The sequence below is a fragment of the Stegodyphus dumicola genome, chromosome 3 (genome assembly GCF_044657685.1).
Source record: "Stegodyphus dumicola isolate Sdum_Otavi_A_Nest chromosome 3, ASM4465768v1".
Taxonomy (NCBI): domain Eukaryota; kingdom Metazoa; phylum Arthropoda; class Arachnida; order Araneae; family Eresidae; genus Stegodyphus; species Stegodyphus dumicola.
The window spans coordinates 54,656,401-54,683,680 of record NC_140770.1 but is presented as its reverse complement, the minus strand read 5'-3'; the positions used below and the strand labels follow the sequence as shown (position 1 = coordinate 54,683,680).

Below are 27,280 nucleotides of genomic sequence, written 5' to 3'. Positions count from 1 at the left end.
CCACGTAACTTTCTTACTCCGCATGATGTTTACATACTTATTTCCTCCCTCCTGCTCCTCCTCATCATGCTTCTTATTTCCGATCTGACACATTATTTCATAGACATCTTGAGAGACTGTGAAGAAATCAGAATTGTATCCATCCAGCCAAACTTGCAACTTCTCTTTACAAAAACTAACATCCTCTTGACATGTAAATAAATCTAAAATATCGGCCACGGGCGCCAAATGATTTTAAACCAGTAAAATCTTCATCACTACCTCGTTTTCTGCAAACATAATATAGGATTGTAACGTCATTAGGTTACTTTGAAGTAGGACATAAAAAAATGAGCCATGCTCTCGCCGGGAATAGAACCTGGACATCTCGATTACGCGCCAAGTATGCTGCGGTTACACCACCACGAAGGGGTGCTAGAAGAAGAGAGAAAATACCTGATATACACCTCCTTTTAAAGGGCTACTGGGGATTAAGGAAAACCAACAGCCAAATCTTGGTGATCACGAATTATTGTCCAACACCTTTTAGTTCGAGATCCATTCGTAGAGTCATTAGGTTTTTTTGTTGTTGTTGTTTTGTTTTTCGATGCAGAAGACAAGGGAAAATGCGCAATACCTCACCGGTACTCGATCCTAGGGCTGTCGAATACACGCCGAGTATGCCACTGTTACACCACGAAGGCATGCTAGAAAGAGAGAGAAAATATTACGTAAACAGCGATGTAAAGTAATGCTCTCACATCTTCTAAACAAGAGACTTATTCTGGATAATTCCTTAGTCTGTAGGTTTGGGTAGGTTTGTTACGTTGAGTAGGAGAAATATAACATATATGTTTTCTACATTTAAATTCAGATTTAAACTTAGATCTTAAAAAGTGCCTTTATTTTGATATTGCTGGCTACTTGGGTGGAGGTTAAGAATGATTTTACTGTACTTCGAACCTTTTTCTACCAATCAAGAAACTTTCTCCTGACCCTTATTTTGAGAGCTTTTTCAAGAATAGTTTAACATCTAGCAATTAAAATTATAGTGTATTTAGAGAGTGCAAAACATGACGTTCTTGAACTCAGAGAACATATTGGTAACCTCGGAATAGCGATCAGCAAAGCAGTCACAATGAGGAAAATACTCTCAAAATGACTTTTATTCAGCTTATTTAAAAAAACTTCCTGCTTGAAACAATAATATTCCTTTTCACAATGTTCTAAATAGTACAAATATTTATACTGCTGCAGTCTACGAGTTCATGGATTCGGAGTGGTTGATGATAACACTTAAAGAATCGAAACACAATTTATTTGGCAGTAGACACTGTTATACAAAACAGTTTTAAAGGCGCGTTCTCACTCTCGAGAAACTACGAGAAACACATTGAAACAATCAGCAGCGCGCTCTTCAGGCTGTAACGTGAAGATAGCTTCACGCAAAACACTAAACTACAGCTCCTGACTCGGTCGATCGCTCTCAAGCCTATCTCTGAACTCAAATACTACTTTCGCCGCATACAAGCAGGGTATATACAGCTTTAACATATACCTTCGGGTATATATACCTTCGAGAATATTCCCGAGGAAACCACCCAGAATACGTTCTATAATGTTTTCGCTCCGTCTACGACATATCGCCAGATGGACGATTTCGCGCCAAATCTGGCAACCCTGCTTTTTCCTGTCATGTTCCGACAACCGTAACCTCGTTTCGCGGAGAAGCTTTCTCACCGCACAGCCGCTGTGCATTTTTCAACAAAAATAAGTTATTTTATATTGCAAGTTACATTTTCAGATTCATTTCAATTTGTTGGAACCAAGGAAAGGAACTTTTATCAGTAGATGAAAATAGTAAGGTAAAGGAGGTGTGGATACAGTGGACAAACTTTGTACTTTCTACAATGTTGCCAGAAACACCAAGCGTTGGCCTCTTGTAGTTTTTTTTTTTTTTTTTTTTTTTTTTTTTTTCCTTTATGCTGAATCAACAATCAACAGCTACATATTTCATTCAACGAATAATAGTAAAAAATTACTTAGAAGGGAATACGGGCGAAAGCTAGCATATGCTCTTCTGTAAGGAAACGTTGAAAGAAGACCTACCTCTCTTCAAAGTGAGCTGAAACTAAAACTGTTGAAAAGTACAACAGAATTAGGTGCTGTTGAAGAAGTGAATACCGGAACAAAAAACGCAAACCCTGCGAAAATTACAATCTCACCAGAATTACGAGGCTCAAGCTATGAGATCTGTTTAAAATTTATTCGTCTAGAGCACTGTAAACATACTTTTTCAAACTGCAACGATGCAATGAAATAATTATGAAACTGATTTTCTTCCTTTTTATGCAATATTCAATGTGTTTTCACTCACTGATTATAAATATAAAAGTTTAGTTGAAATATTGGCATTTTTAACTTTGTTTTACTTTTTCAAGTTATTTTTTACCAAAATAACTTGAGAAGTCTTTAATCCTTATATTTATATCGTTTTTGTATTTTATATTTATTTTCTTTTCATTAATTTAAATTTAATATTGTTTAACTAAATTGTATTTATTAACAGTTAACTATTTACAAAATAATTTTAATATTTTTGCTCTGCAAAATTTAATTTTTACAATAGCGTATCTAGGAAAATATGTGCAACCTTTTTTGTTGGTGTAGAAGGCGGCACCCGCCGGAAGGGTAGACTAAAGAGCATTTTGGTCGTTTAGTAAAAGGAATCGAAGTCTTGAAATTAAAAAAATTCCATTGCTTACAGCTATCACGAAATACTGTAACAAGTTTATATAAACATTTAAATAATTCTGAATTGAACAGTGATGTTCAGCAGTCGTACCATGAAATTTTGGAAGGTAAAGGAAACCGACAACAACGATTGGATGAAGAAATATTACATCTTCTATCGAAATCCAAAGGTTCGTAAGACGAATATACAAAGGAATTTGATTCAAGCAAAACCTACAAGGAAGCATTAATAGGAGCCAGGACGAAACTGAAGCAATTTGCTATGGAAATGGGAAAGAATTCGCTGACACGTTCCTTTATAAATGAAACGAGAACTGTTGAGTCAAGAACAACGCCAACAATTTTGAAGCTATCGGGAAGATTAATTCGAATAAATATAACAGTGTTCCAAGAGAATGCTGAATTTCTGCATTACTTTTAGTAAGATTTATGAGATCTAGTTCTGGATGATCATTTTAAATTCGTCTATTTGACCCAGGCCACTGTTCCGAAATCGAAAGCACGAGAAATAGTTCAAAGTTCCGAACAACTGCAGAGAATTGACTGAAAGTTATTATTTATTCAAAGAGGCGTTTTAGACACGATGTATTGTTACGTTTGTGTGGTCTACGTTTGTGATTTATTGAGTATTGTGTTAATAATAATAGTGTAGTGAAGAAGTGCTTAGGTCGTTATACGACAGTTTTGAAGCAAAGTTGTGTGATCTGGAATCTTACGGAATTTAAATAAGCTACTGTTATATTTCCTTTAGGGGAATCATTCCTGCTCCACCCCGAAATTTATGGGAGAGGAAACGGGAGAACTCGTCAGTTCGTTCAAGATAAAAGCTATCTTAATCGCTTCTTCTGTTTTCAAAAAAAAATGAAGTTATGTCTAATGAAAGGATTAAATTACCGCGTTTCTCTTTTGATAAAAGCAAAAAGACTCCAAAAAATTCTTTAATGGTGAGTCTAATATTCTTACTTGCAATGATTTGTATATAAGAGATAAATTTAAAGCTGAGACTTTTGTTCAAAAGTTTAAGAATTCGTATTTATTTTGTAATAAACCACATTCTACAAACAAATGTTTTAAAGCTCTTAAGCTTACGCACCAAGATAAAAAGGATTTAACATTAAAAATGGTGCGTGTTTAACATGTTCAAAATGAAATCACACTTCTCGTAATTGTTAAGTCGAAAGTTAAATGTTTAATCTACCATAAAAGGCATTTAGTATTAATATGTCAAGAACTTCCTTCCCAGGTAAATGAGAATAAACAAATCGCGCTAGTAGATGCGAAAATTGTAGTCAGTGTTTGGGCTAGAAGATTTGAGAGTTCAGACATATTGTTAAAACCATTAATAGTTAGGATAAAAAAGGGCACCAGGGAAAGGATATTGAGTAAAATTGTTGACACAGGCTTCAAGTTATTTAACGAAAGATATTACAGACTCTTTGAAATGTGAATATCGCTGAAGCAGAATTGATTCTTAAATTTATCAGAGGGGTAGAAAAAAGAGAAAATTATATTCTATGTATATAGTTCGTTTAACTAGCCTTGATAGCAAGTACGAATGTAATGTGCGTTCTTATAATGAATCTGTTATTTGTTCTGATCTGTAGAAAATACCTACATGTCTTTGGTTAAAGGAACTTTCGTCTATAAAATATTCAAGTGCAGAAATAGATGGTAATACTCCCAAAAGCAAAAGTGGCAATAAATTGTTGAATGTTCTCATATTTCAGGAAAAATATGTATGAGAAATTCTGAATGTTCACAAAGTGGCCCGATTGCAATATAGACGCGTGTATGATGGATTTTAATGGGCAACATTTCAGAGAAGGACACGTCTAATGTGAACTATTCCCTTGCAAGTGTTTCTTTATTTATAAACGAAAGATCAGCAGAAAACTTTTGAAAGTTAGATATTAATGGTATAAATGACCCAGCTGATTCTAAAATGAAAGCTGAAATTCACGAACAGACCATGCAGTACTTTAAGGAAAATGTGAAGTTGAATTCAGACGGAAGGTGAAGTCGCATCACATTGGATATTCAGACCCTTCTTGATAATCTAGTAATAAAGTGTTGGCAGAAAATGCCTGAGTAATGCGTTGAGAAAATTATTAGATTCGAAACAAATTAAAGTTTATGAGAGAGAATTTGGTACTTATATGAAGTAGCAAATTATTGAAGACGTTACGAAAGGAAAAGTATGTAGAGAGCATTATTTGCTTCATAGGCTACCAGTGCATAAAAAAATCTACTGAAGCTATACGACTAAGGCTAGTTTTTATGCTTTAGCATACGGTAAAGAAAAACTTTCCTTAAACTGCTGTTTGTAGAAAGGTCCCAGCCTGATTGAAATAATTCCAACCTTCTTAAATTGTTTTCAGAAATATCTTATTGCAGTCAATTTCAGACCTTGAAACACTTTTGTTGCAGACAGATATGACGAAGGATGAGGGATTATTTGCGTTTCTTGTAGAGAGGTGCAGAAGGAGAGACTAAGAAAATTTATAGGTATCGTCGCATGGTTTTTAGGACCTTAATTGTAGTCCGTTTTTGTTAGCTGCTACGTTGAACTATCATTTAATGGTGTCTGGGGTCAACTGGCAACAACTACAGCCAAAATTTTAAAGAATCCTTCTAATATTGATCATAGCCTAACTAGTTTTCAGAATGTTGAAGAATCAAATAGATTTGCAATAGAATCAAGGATGTTATTGTCATTCGCAAAATTTAATCTTAAAAGTTGGCAGTCGAATTGAAAAGATAATTTTGAACTCTAAATTATATACTTCCTTTTGGCCTTTTATAGTTAAATTGGGATTTAAAAGATGGCATTCTTTCCTGTAAACTGTATTCCGAGTTCCGAGAACCACCAAGCAGAGTCGGGAGCTGTACTCTGGTGTTTTTCAGTGAAGCTGTTACCACCGTTATACCTTGATAACCTGAAGGCTGTGTCGCTAATTGTTCCAGCGAGTTTATATTAGATCTTTGACGACTTTAAAACGTGACTTTGGAGCTATCCTGATTAATACCGGTTAATAAAGTGTGTTTCGATATTCCATCAAGTGCTGTCGTCGTTATTCACTACAAATCCACACGAACCTCGTACGAACGTGAAGGAAGAAAATAACGTAACAACTGGCGTCAGAAAATAAGAATTTAAAAAATGTTAATTAACATTAATTAAACTAAAATAGTAAGTAAAGGATTCTAAAACTGCAGTAAAGTAAAAATTTTAACATTTTTCTGCTTAATCAATCAAATTTGCTTCGACGTGAAACAAATTAAGTAACTGTAAAAATAAACATAATACCAATTTTTGAATAAGAAACCAGAAAAATTATACGCAGAAACCAAAAGGGAAATATATCAAGTCAACATTTTTGGGAAAATTAGTTTAATAAAAGGAAATTTTAGTAATAAATTCAGAACGAATTCCAAATTGATCAAAAAATGAAAAAGGCCGTATGAAAATGGCAATCTTACAGCCTAAAAAGAAAAAAGAATAAATAAAATTTAAATTAAAAAGGCAATATGGCAAACACTGGGAGAATTTGAAACAAAACCGAATCAATTTATTCAAATTCATTTAAAAGGAAAGTTTTTGAAAAATATTAAACTTGCTGGAATGTTACGTCCACATGGTAGTTCACAACTGCTGGAAATGCTGTTAAGAGAAAAATTTGAGTTGATTGCTAGGTGGTTATGGGATAAAATGGAAAGAATAAATAGCCAGAACTGAGTTGAGGTGTAAAGAGATTGTAAACTTCGCATAAAATTGAACCGAAAATAAATTTCGTTTTTGTTAAATTAAATAAAATTTTAAAATTAACTATTTAAAATTTGGCGGAACAATTCAAAATTTTTAATTTAAAAAAATATTTTAAATTCATTATTTTAAAAATTAAAAGTTCAAAATTTTAATTAAAATTTAGAAATAAAATGTTAAATTTGTTAGCTAATAAATCTTTAAAAAAATGCTTTTATTTAAATTAACAACAGTTTTTTAACTTTTTAATTTTTTGAAGACTTTTTGACTTGAAAATTTTTAATGTGAAATATTTCACTTGAAAACATGGCTCTACTGAAAATTCTTCCGCTGTTCCTTGAAAAAGACCAAAAGAATTTTCAACTACTTGTCATATTAATTTTACTAGGTTCCTTTTCGATTTTTTTTTTTTATGCGTAGGTCAGTTTTGATATATGTTCTTCCTGTTAAAATGTGAACTACTAAATTTGATTTAATTATTATTTCTTAATTATTTCATTTAGAAATAATATTAAAAATTAATTATTTAATTAATTAACTTCTTAATTACTTAATTAGATTCACGGCATAATGCGCGACTTCAATCTTACTCATAATCTTAATTTTGCAATTCCTAAACTCTTATATATAGAGAGAGAAAGTTACGAATTTTGCACATATGTAATTAATTTTTGAGAATTTTTATGTGAAATTATAGTATTTTTTGTATAATTCAACATGAAATGCTTGAAAGAGAAGATGCTGGGACATAAAAGTAAGAATTACTGAAGAAAGTCTCTTTAACATTGAACAAATGGTTATCTAGCTAAATTTAGAAAGATATCACCAAGCTGGCGACGGTTTGGCGACTAACATTTGTCGCCAAATTGGGTGATAAATCGCTAAAAGCCTCCAATCCTGGCAACATTTTGGTCCGGTCCGTGTATAACTGTAATTGGTATTGTGATTGAATAAATGTGATTAATATATATATGTAACTGTAACCATATCCGGCCTTGATATGCCTTCCAGTTACTTCGAGAATTGAGCACTAAAGATTTCTCGGAGGCTGGGAGGAAACTGTGTAAGACCAAGAAGAACGTCATTTTCTCAGCAGTTGTTGTTTAGTTCAGTCCCAAGTTCGGAGTATTGAGATTGGATTGAATTTTTTAATTATGGCAAAGCACACGAGGGCTATCTGCCTAAAGGGAGGGATGCCTTCGTGGAGGGCTTTCTAAGGGAAACTGGCTCGTATACACGTTATATATGGGGAAAACCCCGAAAACGCCTATGCAGCCAGCCCGTTCGCGGGATTCGAACCTCTGACCGATCTACCAGTGTTCAGCGTCTTTACCGCTTGGCCGCTGGTGGTCCTCGGAGTATTGAGAGATCTCCGTAAGCGCTTCTCTGTTTAAGATGCTCTTTGCTTTGCGTTCCGTTTAACATACTAAGTAGTTTGAAGTATAACTGCTGATTGTGGTCTGTAATACTTACAAGAGCTATGCGAGTGTTTTTGTGAAAAGTTTTGGAACTATAAAGTGTTCCTTTTAGTAAAATAAATATATCAAGCTACCATTGTTTCTGTGTTCTTTCAATCCATTACGAACCCGTACGCACGCAGCAATACATATTTACTGTATTTCAGTTTGTTTTCCAGAGTGAAATTTACTCTGATCATTTGGGATAAAAATTCTTAAGCAAATTTCGCACCTATATTCTTGAAGGCAAAATATAAAATTTTTAACTCAATAGAAAACTTAAGTTTAAGCATGAAAATGTAATATTCTATGAAAATACAGTTTTCCACACTTTAAATTTAACGTAACAAAATCTTTTGTGAACTATGAACTATTAATGAATTTCCCTAAAAAGCGGAAAAATGAAACTAAAATGATACAGATGAGTTTCGAAAAGGGGCTACACTAAAAAATAAAATAAGACTTAAGTTAAACATACCTTGTACCTAAACCATTTCCGACAATATGCCGAAGATATTCGTAATCATGAGATTTATCATCAGCTAATCTGCTGGTTAAGACTGCCTATAGAAAACATATGAGAAATTTTAATTACTTAAGATGCGATTATATTACTTAATTTTTAAAATGCAAGAAAAAAATTATTTTTGGGAAGAAGCAAGTCTATGTTTTAAAGTTTCTAATAACAGCCATTGTCTACTAAGAAACACCTGTTGCGTGATTTAATTTAATTAGTCCGTTGTATATCAATTTAGTAAACAATATTGGTGTGTTCAAGAAGACGGCAGGATTAAATTTGCACTAAGCACTTGATAGGAAACCATTAACTCCCGTTAAAGAAATAAGTCGCATAACATAGGCTTTCGGACTGCATTTTTTCTCAACAAGAGACATCTAGTAGGAAATATAAATTCTATACGTCTCCCAAAAACAAATTCACTCTAAATCTATAAGCATTCCGTAGTTACTTATTCTAATAAAAGTCTTTCAGGACATAGAAATTCTATCAGTATTATGCAAAATTAGTCATGAAAACATGCATCAACATTTCCATTAGAATTTATTAATCTTATGAAATAAATTATGTGTTTACATTTAAATTTTTTAATTCTAGAATTTCTGTAAAAGACCTGAAATCAGTGTTTCTAAATTGAAGCTTTTCAAGCATTTAAGGCAAAAAACATGCATACCTGACAGTGGTAATATAGTCAGCTAGTAATTTAATCAATGGTAACCCGCATAATTTCAAGCTTTTTAGTCCAAAGGGATTTGAATCCCGAAGGACTATTAGTTTCGTTTTGGCATTTTGCGTCGGACGGATAAATGTCGGTTCACTTTTCAAACTGTTGCCATAAAATGTTAGAGTCCTGCATTATATTTGAAGAAATTAAATAATGAAAATCTGCGTAAATGTATGTATATTTCTCACATTGTCATAAAATAACGGTACATAGAGTCATCGAATTTTGAATAATGTAATCCTCCAACGAATATGAGCATGTGGAAGACCAAATTTGAAATTTGAAATTTGTTTTATGATCGATTTCCTATTTTTTAAAACTTTGACGAATTTTTGATTAACAAACTCAAGGATTTCAAAGCGAGCAATGGCAACGTTGTGCAGAAAAAACATTTTTATCTCCAGCGCGTGAGTCTCTATATCGGAAATTCTAAAGATATGCTCGTTTTAAAACTATTTTGCGATATTGCTGTTGCACTGGATCTTATGGTTTAAGTGCGAGGAACATGATATTTAATAAAGAAAGGTAACACACAAAATGTTAAAAAACGCCCCTTTGGACGTAATTTAAAATCTGAAACATTTCAGATTTTTTTTTTTTTTTTTTTTTTTTAAAGAAACAGATGCATATCGCATCTATCGTTACAATGAACGAAGTGTAGGGAAACAAATAATTTATGGTAATGATAGATAAAATTTATATAACCGTAAAATTCTGATAGCTGAAAATTTTGGTCTTCATTATTATTCTCTTGATTCGCAGATCTTTTCTGCAAAAGTTAAAATGCTTACCGAATGTCGTTTAAATATTGTAAAATGTTTCAGAGATTGCTGAAGGTTATTTAGACATTTAGACTTCTAGTAAATATGACAATGTTTTACACTTTTAACTAAGTGTATGAATATTAAAGGAATGCTTACTTTGACGTACTCTGCTTTATAAATGAACACATACGGTTGGAAACCAATCCACATAAAGCAGAGCCCTTCATGTTGAAACATGGATGCAAAAGCAGAGCTTATGTTAAAAAAATCTGAAAAATAAAATATATCTGTTTTAGCATACCTTACAATTGTATCACATAAAACAGTTGTATCACATAATTCTTTCCGAAACTGCAATAAAATTAAAACTTTACAGTAAAATATTTTCAAGAAACTTTCATTTTAAAGCCTATTATGAAATTCAGTTATCTGAATAGATCTTATGAATATTTAAATAACGAAAGTTCGCTACTATGGTTGTAAAATTCCGCATTGAGGGATGGCTTTTGAAGTCAGCACGAAACTCATGAAAAATTTTTTTTTTAATTTTAAAGAAAGGTTTGCAAGGACTTTATTTTATTCTAACCTGTTATTTTTAGTCTTACTTTCCTTTCCCTCCAGATTTGAGTTTCCTGCCAGAATGTAAATGTTCGACGTATGTTAATGACGTAGTGTTCTAATCTAAATGTGTTTCAGAAGCAGTATTTAAGCTGCGTTTCAAGAGTTGAAAAGAAGCTGTAGCAGAGTTTATGCTGCATGTTTGAATTTAGCTCTCTAGTCGGCGTTTGACACCTTTTCAGTTTATACTGATATTTCTAGGCTTGGCTTTGCTGTGTGCAGCCGATTTAGCGTTTAGTTAAGCTGAGGAGCTAGCCGTTAGCTATTTTAATTTAATGTGCATTTTACATTCTTATTTCTGTTAATTTAGTTATCCACAATTGGTAGTGAATTGTGAGCACCAAGTGCGTGCATCTGTTCATTTTAGTTAAAATAAAAGGTTTTTTTAAAACCTCCTTTTGCAGTATTTAGTCTTCAAGACATAGCGCGTATTCCCTATTTCATCTTTTACGTAGAGTTATGCTACCAAAATGAACACGGAGACTCTGTAACTTGCGCCCGAAACAGTTTAGAACAATAAAATACTCCGCAGCTGACCTGGTCCCATCCACATCCACAGCACTGGTGACTCAAGCCAACCCTATGGAAGGATTTATCTAGATTGTCGACACCATGAGACTTCATTGAGGTCCTAGTGCCTATTTGATGGAAAAGGTTGAGCAGCAGCATTTATGGGCCAGTTGGACAAACACTTCATTTTGTAAACAGTGGGCGAAATCCAGAAAGTGGCAATTTCAACATCAGTTCTCCGAGGACAAGCCTTGAGTTGGTATAAAGGCATAGGTAAATTCTTACTTGAAGAACCAGGTACGCCAACGTACACGAACCAAAATCTCAAAAACCGCCCTTCTGAAAGTCATTCCAGTCGTAAAGAATCGTGCGCGGTTAGAAGCCTGTACAGCGGGTACTAGATGAACGGGAAAGATCTGATAAGCTTCATTCTACGTAAAAGTCAAGTGGTTGATCTGTTGTATGGAAGAAAACCCGACGACCCCGAGTAATTCAAATCATCTTCCTGAGATTACTCCTACTGGCGCAATACTTTATAGACATAAGAAACCTGTCAACTTTGGAAATTATACTTGAGCTGGCCACAAAGTACGAAAGCCGCCGCATTTCCAACAGTTAACGCACGCAGATGTATAGACAAAAGTACAAAAGTTTCCGCACGCCTAAAAGCCAGACGAACAACAGCAGCAGACATTAACCGCAAGAAAAAATTTTCGCTGATGAGAACGATTACCAAAAGATAGATAAGCAGCGAAAGGAAGAAACAAAATCCCCCAAGCAGTTAAATTTCTGTATTATTTTATTCCTCGATACGTAAGATTCGCTGAAGTCTTGTTCCAATTTAATTGCCAACATTTGCTTAATAAAATAAGGCGAATATTATACCAACTACAGTAAGTCCACAAACTTAATATATACAGCTTATTCCAGTTAAATGGGTAATGGGATTTCATGAAATTAAATTGTGTAAGTCAATGTAAATGTTGATATGAATAAAAATAACAAATTTGATGTAAGAAAATATTTTTTTGTAAATATATATAAAAATTTAGCTCACATGTTAAAATACATTGAAAAATTTTAGCTTCATATATGAATGTTAGAATAATCATTAAAGTAATTTAAATTTATATAAGATATCAAGTTTGTTTTCAAATTCCGTAGAGGTTTCTAACCAGAGGAAAATAAATTTTAAACGTAAAGACGATTAAAACGCAAAAATAATTTTAATACCACATTAAAATGCTGGGTAAAAGCGCAGAATAGGCTGCATCAACAAAGTTCAGTAGGCGGAGCTGTGTGACGCCCATAAATGGGTGGGACTAAGTTTGTGACGTCACAATGTAGTCTCCATGGACCTTAAATAGTTTCATGCTGATGGGAAAATGACATCAACGTGAAACTATAAATTGACGACGAAACCATTTGGAAAATTTATAGAAAGAAGAAGGGCCTCCGTGTTTGAAATTGGTTCAGTGGTGCCAGAATAATGTTCGTCACTGCTATCAAATTTGTATATCCTTGAAGAGAGGATTTGACATCCAATAAAACTAAACAACAAAATAGTGAAAACGTGTGAAAATTCTGCGAACGATTGAAGCAGGTACATGCGGGAAGTATGTTACTTACACCTGATGGAAAGATTCAGTGGGAGATAGGCAGTTCCAATAAAATAGTTGAAATCGATGAAAATTTGTTTGTATGACATAAGAATACCAGTGATATCCGAGGAGTTTGTCTTCCGAGGAGGACTTTCTACAGAACACGCCATCTCCAAGTTAATGAAGTTGACAGAGTGCAAAAGAAGCGAGGGAAACCACTCCTTGATCATTAGTCTGGACATCCAGGGAGCATTTGACTCCCTGTGGTGGCCAGACGTTATGCAGGCTTTATCTCAGATGAACTGCCCGGCAGAACTACAAGAGCTCATTCATAGTTACCTCAGCGATCGCACACTCCAGTATACAGCGGACGATGGTATAGTCAGACATCACCTACAGAAAGGATGCCCCCAGGGCTCATGCCTTGGACCAGTAATTTGGTCGATAGTTGCCAACTCAATCTTCAAGGAATTTGACAATTGCCAGGACTGTGACATACTGGCCTACGCGGACGACTTCTTGATTATAGTCCATGGAAGATCCAAATTAGAAATGATAGCGCAATTCTACCTCGACAAGTTTAGCTTCTGGGCAAGGGACCACAAGATCACGATCTCTGCCTCAAAATCCCAAACTTTGCTCATAGGAGCCAGACGACCTAAAATGAATCCATCCATCAAACTATATGGCAACCCCATCAAGATAGCTAAACAACTCAAATACCTGGGCTTAATCATTGACTCAAGGTTATCCTGGCTTCCGTATATTCAGTACCTAAAAGCTAAAACAGACAGTCTTAAAAATTACATGCAGAGAACAGCGGCTCCAACCTGGGCATTTCATCGACACTGCTAAAACATTGGTATCTCACCGTTACTCAGGCCATAGTTTTATACGGATCCGGCATCTGGGCAAAACATCTAATGGTACAAGAGAGGCGCCTACTTAACTCGCTCCAACGCCCACACCTTTTGCAAATAAGCAGAGGATACAGGACAACTTCAACAGCGGCACTGCAAGTCCTAACAGGGATACCACCACTGGACTTGGTAGCAGAGCGAGAGTACTCTCCGACTTGGGAAAGACTATAAACTCTGGAACAGGAACTTGCATACCTCGGAGTATAAGCACAAGTTCTTTGACTATTCCTGCCACCCAGCCTAGCATAACCTCGCCGAAAATATATACACGCAGACACTTCTCTGTCGGCAGAACTCAACAGCCATCTACACGGATGGTTCCACAACAAAGGATAGCACTGGATGCGGCTTATGCACAATGATCGATGGAGAAATCAAATACCGCTGGAAACGTAGACTCAATCCGAACAACACAGTCTACCAAGCTGAATTGCCAGCTATTAAACAAGCAATCGATCTCTCATATAGTCACCAAGAACTGTCTATATCTATAGTGACTCACTGTCGAGCATAGCCGCCATAGAGGGACCAGCCAGCCGAGACCCCTTCGTACTCAACATACAAAGGGCATTAGTCAACCTCCCACTCAATTATCATCCCATCATTAGCTGGGTACCAGCGCACACAGGTGTAGTCGGCAGCGAGCTCGCGGATGAACAGGCAAAAAAGCGGCTTCGTGTATCTTCCTGCCAGAACATGCTCTACCTCTGCCTTCCTCTTATCTCAAAAAGATTACACGCGGCGACCTTTTTGCAGAATGGCAGCAGAGATGGAATTCTTCCCGGACAGGTCGAAGGGCGTATAAATTTATCCCAAAAGTTACAGACCTTGTCTTCTCCAACTCATCTTCATTGACTACGTTCCTCTCTGGGCACGGCCCGTTTCCTGATTACCTACACAGATTTGGACTTAGAGACCATGATGTGGAATAGTCGGAGTGAATGTAGACTAGTGAATGTGGACTAGTCGATAGTGAATGTGGACTAGTCGGAACGCCAGACCATTATGCATTTACACGCAGATTGACAGAGGCGCACCACATGCGTCCTCCTTCAGACAGATATTGGAGGGAATAGACAAAAGTGCTACTAAAACGGAGGGGTGCGTGCTTTAAGCTTCACAAGATCATCAAGTTCTGCAGGGTACACTTTTCATTTGTCACCTAATACCTCCCAGCGCATAACCCTGCTACCAGATAAGTAATGTCTGTTTACTACTGTTATGTCCATATTATTTTCATCATACTCTTATCCTATTCGTTAGATGCATTTAACGTATTACCTTAAATCCTACACTTTATGTGACTTTTACTTGACTGTAATAATCATCCTCGATGTGATTATAGTATTAACTTAATTATTATAATTGATATCATATGCTTTCATTTTAATCTGAATGTTGTAACTACAGTATATGTTGTCAACACCTAACGTGTCTAATATATTAATTTAATCATTATAATCGTAACTTATGCCTTCCATTTAAATTGAATGTAGTAAATACATAATTCAACGTATATATATGTAAGTGGACTCCCATTAGCATTAAGTAATGAAATGACACTCTCATAAGTATGTTTCATAAGCAAATTATCTTAAGAATGTATTATATTGTGTATATTTAAGCATTGCCATAAGTAATGTAAGCAAGATCCTGTATGCGTATCAATAATATAGTATGTGTTGCCAGTTGTACAAAATCTCATGCTTGTTTAATCATTGTACCATGGTATTCTGTGCTTTGCTTATTGTACTCAGAACTTCATTCTTAGTACTCATTCATCTCAGTATGTTGTCATTTTTATCTTTTATGTTTTTATTGCATATTACGAAGAAGTGTCATGTAATCAAAATGCGCACTAAGTCATATCAGCCATAGCAATTATATTATATTCTTTATTATTTTACTGCTATGTAATTATGCTTTATTTCAAATCGTATAACCTACTATGCAAGCATATCTAATCTAGAATTTATCATGCGCTTATTTAGTATTAATGGTTATAAGATAGTTGCATCATTTCGATTTCCGCACCAAATTCCTGAAACACAGCTGTATGTTTTGCATTAAATTAAGAAATTTTGCAACTTATTCTAGTACTATTTGCCAACTTTATTATGCACTTATGAGTTTCAGCATTAAATACTATTCTTTAGTATTAGTTACTCACTATTAATCGTTATTAATGTATCTCAGTATCATTCATTAACTTACCTATTCAAATTTGCAATGTTCTGCATTCGAGTATTTAATTATTTATCTTATAATCCTATATATTATGTAAGCGCATATTATGAAACGCATATATTATGTAATATGTAAATAACGTGTGGCTGCTAGGACCTATTTAATGTTTATAATATTCTGTGTGCACAGCTACTAATGAGTACAATATTTGTGCGGATAGTAAGTTATATAATCTATTTTCACTTAAAAAAATCCCATAATTGCACAGACTCAGCATAGCGCACAACCTCGACATTGCGCACCACATTGGCTTTGCCCATGTGCACATCGATCTATTTTCACTTAAAAAAATCCCAGAATAGCACAACCTCGGCATTGCGCACCACATTTGCTTTGCCCATGTGCACATCGATCTATTTTCACTTAAAACATCCTAGAATTGCACAAACTCGGCATTACGCACCACATTGGCTTTGCCCATGTGCACATCAATCTATTTTCACTTAAAAAAACATCCCAGAATTGCACAAACTAGGCATCGCGCACAACCTCGGTATTGCGCACCACATTGGCTTTGCCCATGTGCACATCGATCTATTTTCACTTAAGAAAACATCCCAGAATAGCACAACCTCGGCATTGCGCACCACATTGGCTTTGCTTATGTGCACATCGAACTATTTTCCCTTAAAAAATTCCCAGAATTGCACAAACTCGGCATTCCGCACCACTTGGCTTTCCCTATGTGCACATCGATCTATTTTCACTTAAAAATATCATCCCAGAATTGCACAAACTCGGCATTGCGCACCACATTGGCTTTTCCCATGTACACATCGATCTATTTTCACTTAAAAAAATCCCAGAATTGCACAAACTCGGCATCGCGCATATAACCTCGGCATTGCGCACCACATTGGCTTTGTCCATGTGCACATCGATCTATTTTTACTTAAAAAAATCAGACATTGAATAAATTCCCCCTTGCTTATATACTCAGAAATCTGCTTTCACTTAAAGAAATCAAAGAATTGCAGAAACTCGCGCATAACCAACTCCATTGATTCGAGTTGCAAAAAAATGTATCCAGAAAAATGATACAAAACAAAAATAAAGCTGCCAGAATAAAGCATCTACCGAACATCCAAACTGCCATATTAGAAAAGCACCCAATATTTTACTTAAGTCAATAATAATAAATGAAGCTTACCTTCAGTGCTCTCCTTTTGCAGAATATATGGCTGTGATCTCACTGAGAAATATATGCTTCAATTGGCTGACGTCGGATTTCTTGTGTTTCTTCTCTAAATGTATTCTGCAAGATAGGAATCAAACTGTCCTTTTCTCTTACTAGAGCCACGGAAACTTTGATTGCTGCCCAAGTTCTCTCAATACTATTGGTATGCGCACCTGTTTCTGGATCTTTAAAACGCAAGCTATGATTGACTTTCAGGTGCGCATACCCTTCGAACTCGAGACAGTCGTAAGCTTTCCAACAATCCGATATAACAATCAATCCTGGTAGAATATTCTCTTTAATGATTTCTAGCAATGTTTCGGCACCTCTGTTTTCAACAACTCTAAAGACGCATTTATCTGTCCCTCTCTCAACCAAACCAAAAACCCATCTTCTTTCGACTCTTTTCCTTCGATGATACTTTTGCTTGCCAAAAAAAAGGTATGCTTTCATCGAGTAAATATTTCTTATCAATTTTTTTAGAAACGTTTTATATTTTAGCCTATAAAATTTTTAACATCCTATTCTAGGTACACCTCCAAAAAAGTATAGTTTTTTTTTTTAATTCAAAATTTTCTAAGATATACGTGAATTTACATATTGGCATCTTTTTTTGAGCGATAATAACGCGAAATGTGATTTGCGCACTTTTTTAAAACTGTTTGAAAGTGTAAACGGATGACTTTTTTCCACTCGTCTACAATGAAAAAAAAAAAAAATCTGATGTGTACACCACATGACGTTCTTGTAAGGAATATTAAATCATACGCACTTTTTCTTGCATTTACTTTAAACTTATTGAACTGAATTAAATCTACTTCGTCGACAGCGCACAAACCACAATAGAATAAATACACTCTTTAAAATTCACTATATTTGTTCACTTAACAGCGTTATATTTTATTCATTTTATAACTACTAATCACTAATAGTCTCTGGTATACTGATACACAATCGCATCAGGATTTTAACCACTTCGTTTTTCATATGCCTTAGGCGAATTGCGTATAAAAATTAATTAAGGTGTGCTAACGCACCCACCCGAAGCCGAAGATACATCGGCCGGGGAAAAGGGAATCAAGGTATCGTGAAGCCAATTAAGTTGCATGAGTAAATAGTACGTCTAAGTACGTAGAAGTACTGAATTGAAGGTAAAAAGCAAAATTTTTCTTTTAGAAGGCCGCCGAGCTGCGATAATGCATGGGATTCGTCGAACCCGCCACGTGAGAGGTCACCCTCCCAAGTACTAACCCCGAGAGGAGCTCATTTTATAATTCAGAATGCACAAAATTTATATCATCTGAAGAATTATCTAATCGTTGCCACATGTTCTATTCAAATACTATAATAAACTTAAAACACGATATAAAAGAAATTAAACAAACAAACAAAAAAAGAAACAGTTTTTCACAGACGATTAAGTATTTCTCATTCAATTAATTCAGTTCTCACTTAGCGACAAGGCAAAAAAACATAAAAACTCAAAATATCTCTATTAAAAATTACAAAGTAAGTTTTAAACACGTACTTCCTTCAATAAATTCCAGAATGGATTAAGCAGGATTTAATTCGCAATAATAAAAGAAAGCCTTATCTTTGTTGTCGCGAAGCTTAGTTTCCCTAGATTGCCAACAAATCCCCTATTCTGCTAAGTTTCAAATCTAAACAAATATGGCTGCTATGGTAAAAATAATTAGGCTTAGCTGCACGTAAACAACCCTTAAATTGTTGAGAATTCTACAAATGTTGCATGCAGATTTACTAAAGGCATAAAAACCTTAACCGAAGGACAAGAACAACGTAATTCAATCATTTTTAAGGCAAAAAATGCACAATTTACAAACATATAAGAATGAAAAAACTGAGATCACTGAGCCAAGTAAGAGAGTAGATATATATGTACATATATTTATGAAATTTTGCTGCGGGAGATTGAAACCAAAATAGGAGGTCCACATCTACATGTATATCAGTCCTATATACAATATTTCAACATTCTGAGGCTACTCGTTTTTGAGTTACGCGAGATACATACATACATATTACGTACGTACGCACAAACGCCGCAAAATATTCTGTTCAGAATTCAGTTTAAATCAGTTTTATAAATCTTTTGGGAGAAAGCGAATCCTTTATTCTGTCCTTACGTACAGATATGACGCAAAAACATCGTTAAATTGCATTGGGTAGTGGTCAAAATGGATATTTTCGTTGAAATATGACACCCGAAATTTTTCGCGATGACGATACTTCCATTTTACTTCGTACAAGAAAGGAAAATAGTCGGATATACATTAAAAAGTTCGCCAAATAAATTATTTTCGGCGCAAAGTCAAAAAAACGCGCCAAGATAAATTTTTGAATTTCTCCGTAAATTTCGCACCAAATTTTACAAAATTTAGAATTTAAGCATAACGTAAGTCGCAGAATCGAAACATGGAAACAATTAGATTCATGTCATTTCAGAAAAAGGCCGATTTTGCGTCAAATTACTTATGCTAGAATCATGCTATATATAAATCTAATACATAGCCTAAATCGCGCTTTTGAGACATGAAAAATGCAATCTTAACTTCGTCAGTCGGTCCAGTATAACGCGGGAGATATAGAACTGCCCCCTATTTTTTGCGCAGTGAACGCATGTATTTCTTACATAACTCAACAACGAGTAGACTCAGAAGGTTGAAATTTTGTGTATACGACTGCTATAACATGTAGATGTTCCCCTTCTATTTTGGTTGCAATCGGCGGCAAAGAACATAAATATATATGTGTAAAATATAAAAAATACGATGGCTTTGCTCTACGCGAACAGGCAACCTCTAATTAACTTTCCGTAATTTTGCATCTCCGCCTAGACCAGTACCTTCGAGAATATTCTAGCCTATTCTACATAACAGCTAGTATAAATAACGAATGCGCGCCATTTTGCGAACAGAATCTCCTCTCCTCCTGCGTTACAACACCTCGCTGCTGCCTAATCCATCTTTCTTTTGTTAGAATAGCTATGACGTCAAAAGCCTAAGTTTCCTCTTATTCAGTTTGAAACACTATTGGATATGTAATTTAAAAAATTTCATCTAAAGCGAAAATGATCTGCTATTAAGTAAAGATATGCAATTAAAAGCGAAATCTTTCTTTGTCATCCTTCTGCTGTATTCCTCTCAGCCAAGCTTCGTCATTCATGTCCACGACTGCCGAAATATCCCATATATATATATATATATCCACTTTGTTACTTAGTTTTTTTTATGCTTATATACTTGTAAACTGTGCATTTTTGCTTTAAAAATGATTGAATTATGTTGTTCTTATCTTCCGATTAATGTTTTTATGCCTTTAGTTAACCTGCATGTTATAATTGTAAAATTATCAACAGTTTAATAGTTCTTTAAGTGCAGCTAAACCTAATTTTTTTACCATAGCGGCCATATTTGTTTACATTTAAAACTTAGCAGAATAGTGGATTTGTTGACAATCTAAAGAAACTAAGCTTCGCAACAACAAAGTAACGTCTGCTTTTATTATTGCGAATTAAAATAAGAGTAATTTATTCTGGAATGATCATTCAAGTGACTAAATTATCCTATATAATGACTCAGCCGGTCACAGGCACTTAGCCGACAACCGCTTAAACCTCGACACAGTTAAGCGACACCAGATAGCCGACAGGACATTAACCGACACGGACACTTAGCCGACAGGGTATTTAGGCGACACGGACACTTAGCCGACAAGACATTTAGCCGACAGGACAGTTAGCCGACAGGACATTTAGCCGTCACGGACAGTTAGCCGACAGGACATTAAGCCGACAATGAGTCTCGCTCTTCTCAATGCTTTCAAATTTCTAATACTTTCACATTCCATTACTACTTTGCTCAACACGTCATGCTACATATATATTAACGTAAAAAGTCGTTTCGCTCCTCCCACTAATGAAATTTCCTTTCCCTGTAAGGAAGTAGAATGATTCGCCCTGCTCCTCGCCACAGTGGAACTATTTTTTTTTTTTTCTGAAATACTATTTACACCCTCAGAATGCTATTTACACGTTAGGCATCGTATATTTATTAATCTGGGATAGGGCTCCGGCGCGGGAATTCATGACTCGTGGCTTGCGGCCACCTTACAGAAGTAGGTTTGGTTTCGTTTGGTTTATGTAATTAAGGCAAAACCAGAGGGCTTCTGCCTAATTAGAGGAATACCTTTGAGGAGGACTTTCTAAGGAAAACTGGCTCGTTTACACGTTACACATGGGGAAAACCACGAAAACACCCATGCAGCCAGTCCGTTCGTGGGATTCGAAGTTTGGACCAAACTACCAGTGCTCAGCGACTTTGCCGCTCGGCCGCTGCTGGACCTAACAGAACTAGAATGACTGCTTTACTTAATATATAAACAGTATATTCCAATAAAAATTGCTTTTTTAGGCTAGATCTTTATAAATGCATTCAGGAAAAAGGGCACTAAAAATTTCCCCATTATACCATGTAGCTAAATCAAAAGCGAGGAAAAAAAGGAATGAAAAAGAAAAAGAAAAAAAATTATGAAAAACGAAATGAAATTTTATAAATCTTTAACAGATAAAGAGAAAAGTTACATTTTATAAGAAAGAAACATAATAACATATTGTATTGAAAATTGTGCATCGCGACTTTCAAAACGGAGTACACAATATTATATACAAATAATTAGGAAAAGAGAAATTCTATATATATTTTTACAGTGTACTAAAATATGCACCATCCAATTCCGGTAAATAATACTCAAAATCCATCCGGGCAACCCCAACACGACCCAGATCATTTAGTAGGGGCGGTTAGAAAATAAGAGTGGAGTTGCATATCAGTAACATTTTCGATATATGAAGAGTGCGAAATGCAGTTTTTGAGGAAATGTATTCCGTTCTGAATAAACCAAAACCGTAAAGAATGTTTTATTTCTAAATTAAACATTATGCAACAGTCTATTTCTATAAACATTACCTAAGTAAGTATTTTATAAATATTACCTAAGTAAGTATTTTAAGAAAAAGGGGTGGTCAATAAAATATTATAGAATTTTTATCTTAAGAATGGTGGCATGAACTGCCTATTATATACATCACAAATAATCTAAAGCTTTGCTTGTCTTTCATATTTCTCTTTTTTAATTGTTTTTAAAGACAAAACGAAATGTATTTGCTAAACTAACCCATCACCGCCAATGTTTTTATAAAACGTATAATTCAAGAATAGCAATATTTTTTATTGCATTATTCAGATTTTTCATGACAGCGAAAGGAAATTTCTGTAGTGGGAGAAGGGAAACGATTTTATAAGGGAAAGAATGTAGCATGATGTGTTGAGTAAAATAGTAATGAAACATAAAAGTATTAGAAATTTGAAAGCATTAGGAAGACGAGATTGGAAAATTAATATCATTATGTAAACAAGAAAAATTATTAATGACGTGAAAGTGTTCAAAGGAACCCAGCTGATTAAATGAAGAAGCTTTTTTAAGAACAATTTTTGCAGATCCCATATTAAAATGCAACTAAATGACCGTCGTACTTAACTAAAAAATTTCTTTTTTTCTTTCGAAAATTAATTCATATACCCTGACGAGAAATTTCAACGCTTTTTCAACTTGGCCAATATACACCAAACAGCACGATACACATCAAATAATGCTAAATTATGCTATGCTAAGAAATGCTAAATTAAAAGCATATATGAGATCTGTAAGAATCGAAAAATGAAATTTTACTGATAAGTGAGAAAATGACTTAAATCTTGCACTTCTGGAGAAGTTGAGAAATTTTGTAATTGATACTAAGTTTAAATAATTACATGGGTACATATCAGCTAAACGTCACTGTCGGCTTAGTGTCCTGTTCACTAGATGTCTTGACAGTTAAATGCCCCGTAGCTGAATATCCTGACAGCTAAGATGTAAGCCGATAACATCGCGGCAAAAACATCGCGGACGAAAACGTCGCGGAGAAAACAACGCAAGGCGAAAACGTCGTGCTACAAAACATCGTAGGAGAAAACATCGCAAAGAGAAAACATCGCAGTTCTAAAACATTGTGATACAAAACATCGAAGTCGAAAATAAAGGGGTTTAAAAACTTCGCAGTTTAAAAACATCGTCGTCGAAAATATCGTGGTAAAAAAATAATGTATCTACAAATCATCGCATGAGGATAACATCGCAGACATGTTTTTTTTTCAGGTTTTAATAATTGTAAATGGATATTCCCATAATGATTTGTGAGAGCAAGATGTACAGAAAGATAATTTTTACTTTCACATTTTTTAACTAATAAATTTTTGCTGAAAAAGTAAGAAGGAAACTTAAGCATAGAAAATTAAATGCAACTTATAGATTATACTTTTCATGAAAAATTACCAGTAAAAACTTTATAAAAAGGATTTATTAATGGCCTTTGTTAGTTAACTATGTCGGTTTAAAATTCTATTAAGTGCTATAAGTTGCATTAATTTTCTATGCTTACGTTTCCTTCTTACTTTCTCAGCAAAAATTTATTAGTTAATAAAAAATATGAAAGTAAAACTTATCCTTCTTTACATCTTGCGCTCACAAATCATTATGGCGATATCGATTTACAATTATTAAAACCTGAAAATAAAAACATGTCTGCGATGTTATCGTCATGCGATGATTTGTAGATACTTTATTTTTTACCCAGATATTTTCGACGACGATGTTTTTAAACTGCGAAGTTTTTGAACAGCTTTATTTTCGACTTCGATGTTTTGTATCACGATGTTTTAGAACTGCGATGTTTTCTCTTTGCGAAGTTTTCTCCCACGATGTTTTGTAGCACGACGTTTTCGCCTTGCGTTGTTTTCTCCGCGATGTTTTCGGCTGTAACCGACAGCTCACTCTCTGTGTCGGCTAAATGTCCTGTCGGCTAAATGTCCATGTAGGCTAAATGTCCTCTCGGCTAACTATCCGTGTCGGCTAAGTGTCCTTGTTGGCTAACTGTCGGTGTTGACAAAATGACCTGTCGGCTAAGTGTCCGTGTCGGCTGTCAGTGCCGGCTAAATGTCCAGTCGGTTAAGTGTCTCGTCGACTAAGTGTCACGGATCCTGACTCAGCATAGCGTCCACCACAAATTCACTCAATTTCTACGCCTTCAGTATCTTTTTGCCGAGTGAGACCAAAATTAATCTTTCAGTTTTATGAACTAAAAAATCTGCCTTTTGGCCCAATAGCCGAATTGCTTGTTTTTGAGTAGAAACTGTAATTTTAAATGTAAAAAAATAATTTTAATTATTTTAACTGTATTTAGTGTTTTATATTTTTCTATATCTTTCAATTTTTAATATACATATTTTGAGTTTTTATGTATTTATGCCTTATCGCGAAGTGAGAAGTGAATTAATCGAATGAGAAATATATCTCTAATGAAATTCGAGGAAATAAGTTTAAATGACAGGCAAGGAAAAAATGCGTATAATTTAATATTCCGTACAAGGAAGTCATGTGGTGTATGTATGTATGTACACATCAAATTTTTAATTTTATGAAGCTATTAATATTGATTTATGAAATTGCTGAAATTTCAGGTTAAAATAGTTAAAAATTTATTCGGTTATTAAATTAGTTAACAGAAGCATTTTCATTTATGCATTTTTAATTATTTGTTTTTATTTTCATTTTAAAATTAATGTCTGATATTTAAAAAATAATTAACTAAAGAGGTAACTGCATACTCCATCACTACCTTTGTTACTAAAAATCAATAAATATGTGTTGAAAATATTTTAGTAAACTTAAGATTGCAATAAATTATTATTTTTAACTTACATGCCGCCAGTGGACCATCTTTTACTGTTCTGCTTATTTGCTGATAATGTTGCCATCCGAGAAAAACAGGGTTCGTTCTACCGTATGCTGGAAGATTTTCATAGCTTTTAGCTCTTTCAGAGTAGCAGAACCAAAGGTGAATTGCCGCAAGAAGACCTATAAATGTCACAGGTGCTAGAAGAATGAGAAGTGTAAATAACATCCATACCAGCTCCATCTTGTAAAAGTAATTATTTCTTTTAAGTTCTGTCTTGAGGTTTTATAGGATGTTTAAGCATTCGGGTATTATTCATACAGCGTAATGACAGACGCACACTTGAATCGCGCGTCTTAGAAATGATTGCAGATTTAATAATTTAAATCACATTTGAATACAGGTATTTACTTCTATTGTTCTTTTACCTTGTGCAAAATAATGTGTCACTTAGATACATAAAAATGAGAGGAAATTGATTCTATCGTCTCGATAAAAATCAGTTTAAAAAAAAAATTAACATTTTTCCATTTGAAGGTTACACGTTCAGTACAAAAGAATGCTGTTTCCTTAAGACTCTAACCAATAATTACTGTTGTGAAATAGTCTATATCACTTACGTCGAAAAAATAGTGTATGGAATAAAACTGCGTTTAATTTTCGCAGATTAAAATCGCGTTAATGATCAATTTAGCTCAATAAACATCTGTAGATGGAAAATTCTCTTGTCCATACATCACGTTTTTCTTCTTACTTCTTTGTTCGAAGGAAGTAATATGTATAGTCACTCTACATTTACATATACTCTCACACTACATATGTATACTCACTCTGTTAACCGACTCGTACTGAAATCTCTAAAAATTCGGGTATCATATTTCACGAAAATATCTATTTTGACCGGTCTTGAATCCATTCGAGCGATATTTTTACAAGGCAGCTGTACATAAATGCATAATAAAACATTCTTTTTCCCAGAACGAATTGTGAAATGGATTTAAAATGGATTCAGAAGAGATTTTTTCGTGACGTCTGTACGTATCTACGCTGGGTGTATCTCCCATAACTGAAAAACGAGTAGCTTCAGAACCTTGAAATTTTGGCCATGGAACTACTAGTTGTGCACCTCCCTTTTTTGTTGCAATCGGTTGCACTACATATGTATACTCACTCTGTTACCCGGCTGGTTGAGCTCGGATTTTATTCTTATATGTGGCAAATTGTGTATTTTTTGCTTTAAAATGGATTTTGTTTTTATGTTCCTGTTGAGGTTTCTATGCCTTTGGTTAGTCTGCATGCAATATTTGTAGATTTATCAAAAATTTAAAACTTCTTTAAATGCTACTAAGCCTAACGTAGTCGCCACTTGTTTACATTTGAAACCCTTTATTAAAATAAGTCAGTTTCTGCACCTATAGTGACATTTTGCCGAGTGGGAGCAAAAGTAAACTTTCAGTTCTGTGCACCGAAATGTCTGCCTTCTTAGCCGAATTGCTTGTTTTCACGTAGAAACTCTAATTGCAAAGATTATCTTTTTAATTGTTTTAAACTATATCTGGTGTTTTAGATTTTTCTGTATTTCACAATTTTTTGAGTTTTTATGTATTTTTGTTTTGCCGCGATCTGAGAACTGAATTAATTGATATCGCAAACTGATCTGAGAACTGATTAAATATATCGCAAATGAAATTCAAGGAAATAAGTTTGAATGAACTGCAACAAAAAAATGTGTACAATTTAATAGGCATAAAAGTTGTTTAAGTGCGGCTAAGCCTAAAGGAGGAGCCGTATTTGTTTAGATTTGAAACTTAGTCGAATAGTGGATTCAGTCAGTTTTTGCCAGTGTCTTTTTGCCGAGTGAGACCAAAAGTAAACTTTCGGTTTTGTGTACTGGAAAATCTTCCTTCTTGTCCGCTGGCCGAATTACTTGTTTCTGAGTAGAAAATCTAACTTTAATTGCAAGACTTCTTTTTTTCACTATTTTAAATGAATTTAGTGTTTTACGTTTTTCTGTATTTTATAATTTTTAAGGAAGATGTTTTGAGTTCTGATGTATTTTTGCCTTGCTGCGAAGTGAGAACTGAATTAATTGAATGAGAAATATATCTCTAATGAAATTCGAAGACATAAGTTTAAATGAAATGCAGAAAAAATGCGTATAATTCAATAAGCCGTACAAGGAAGTCATGTGGATTTTTCAGATCGCATCAGATTTTTCCCATTTATCATCCATCCTTAACACTAGAATCTTATATTTTCATATTATCTAGGATCTCTGTTTCAATAATGAAACGATACACCCTGCCAAAAAATAAAATTCCAGTACTAGATTAATCTGAGGATGTGCGCATATCCCGCGAGCACCATCCTCAGGATATCCCAAGGATGTTTTTTGTGCTATGTGGGTAAAATCTTTCTTCCTAAAAATAGCTCTGCGGGGGGTGTAGTATCGTG

At 34.5% G+C, this 27,280-nt stretch overlaps 1 protein-coding gene and 1 long non-coding RNA gene across 3 annotated transcripts in view; one reads left to right on the top strand and one right to left on the bottom strand.

Annotated features, from left to right (window-relative positions):
- The window catches only part of LOC118192751 (cytochrome P450 4C1-like), an 87,158-nt gene extending 61,678 nt beyond the window's left edge, over positions 1–25,480 (bottom strand). The window contains exons 1-3 of one of the 2 annotated variants that reach the window (XM_085812897.1): positions 24,853–25,480; positions 10,115–10,227; positions 8,432–8,517 (exon numbers count right to left, since the gene is read on the bottom strand). In XM_085812897.1, coding sequence (XP_085669023.1) covers positions 8,432–8,517; positions 10,115–10,227; positions 24,853–25,069 — 416 coding nt within the window. In that variant the 5' untranslated portion in view covers positions 25,070–25,480. The remainder of the gene's footprint in view (positions 1–8,431; positions 8,518–10,114; positions 10,228–24,852) is intronic. The other variant, XM_085812898.1, reaches the window with a different exon arrangement.
- The window catches only part of LOC118195744 (uncharacterized), a 56,047-nt gene continuing 53,764 nt past the window's right edge, over positions 24,998–27,280 (top strand). Inside the window, exon 1 of the long non-coding RNA XR_015040201.1 lies at positions 24,998–25,078. This is a non-coding gene — a long non-coding RNA (uncharacterized LOC118195744). The remainder of the gene's footprint in view (positions 25,079–27,280) is intronic.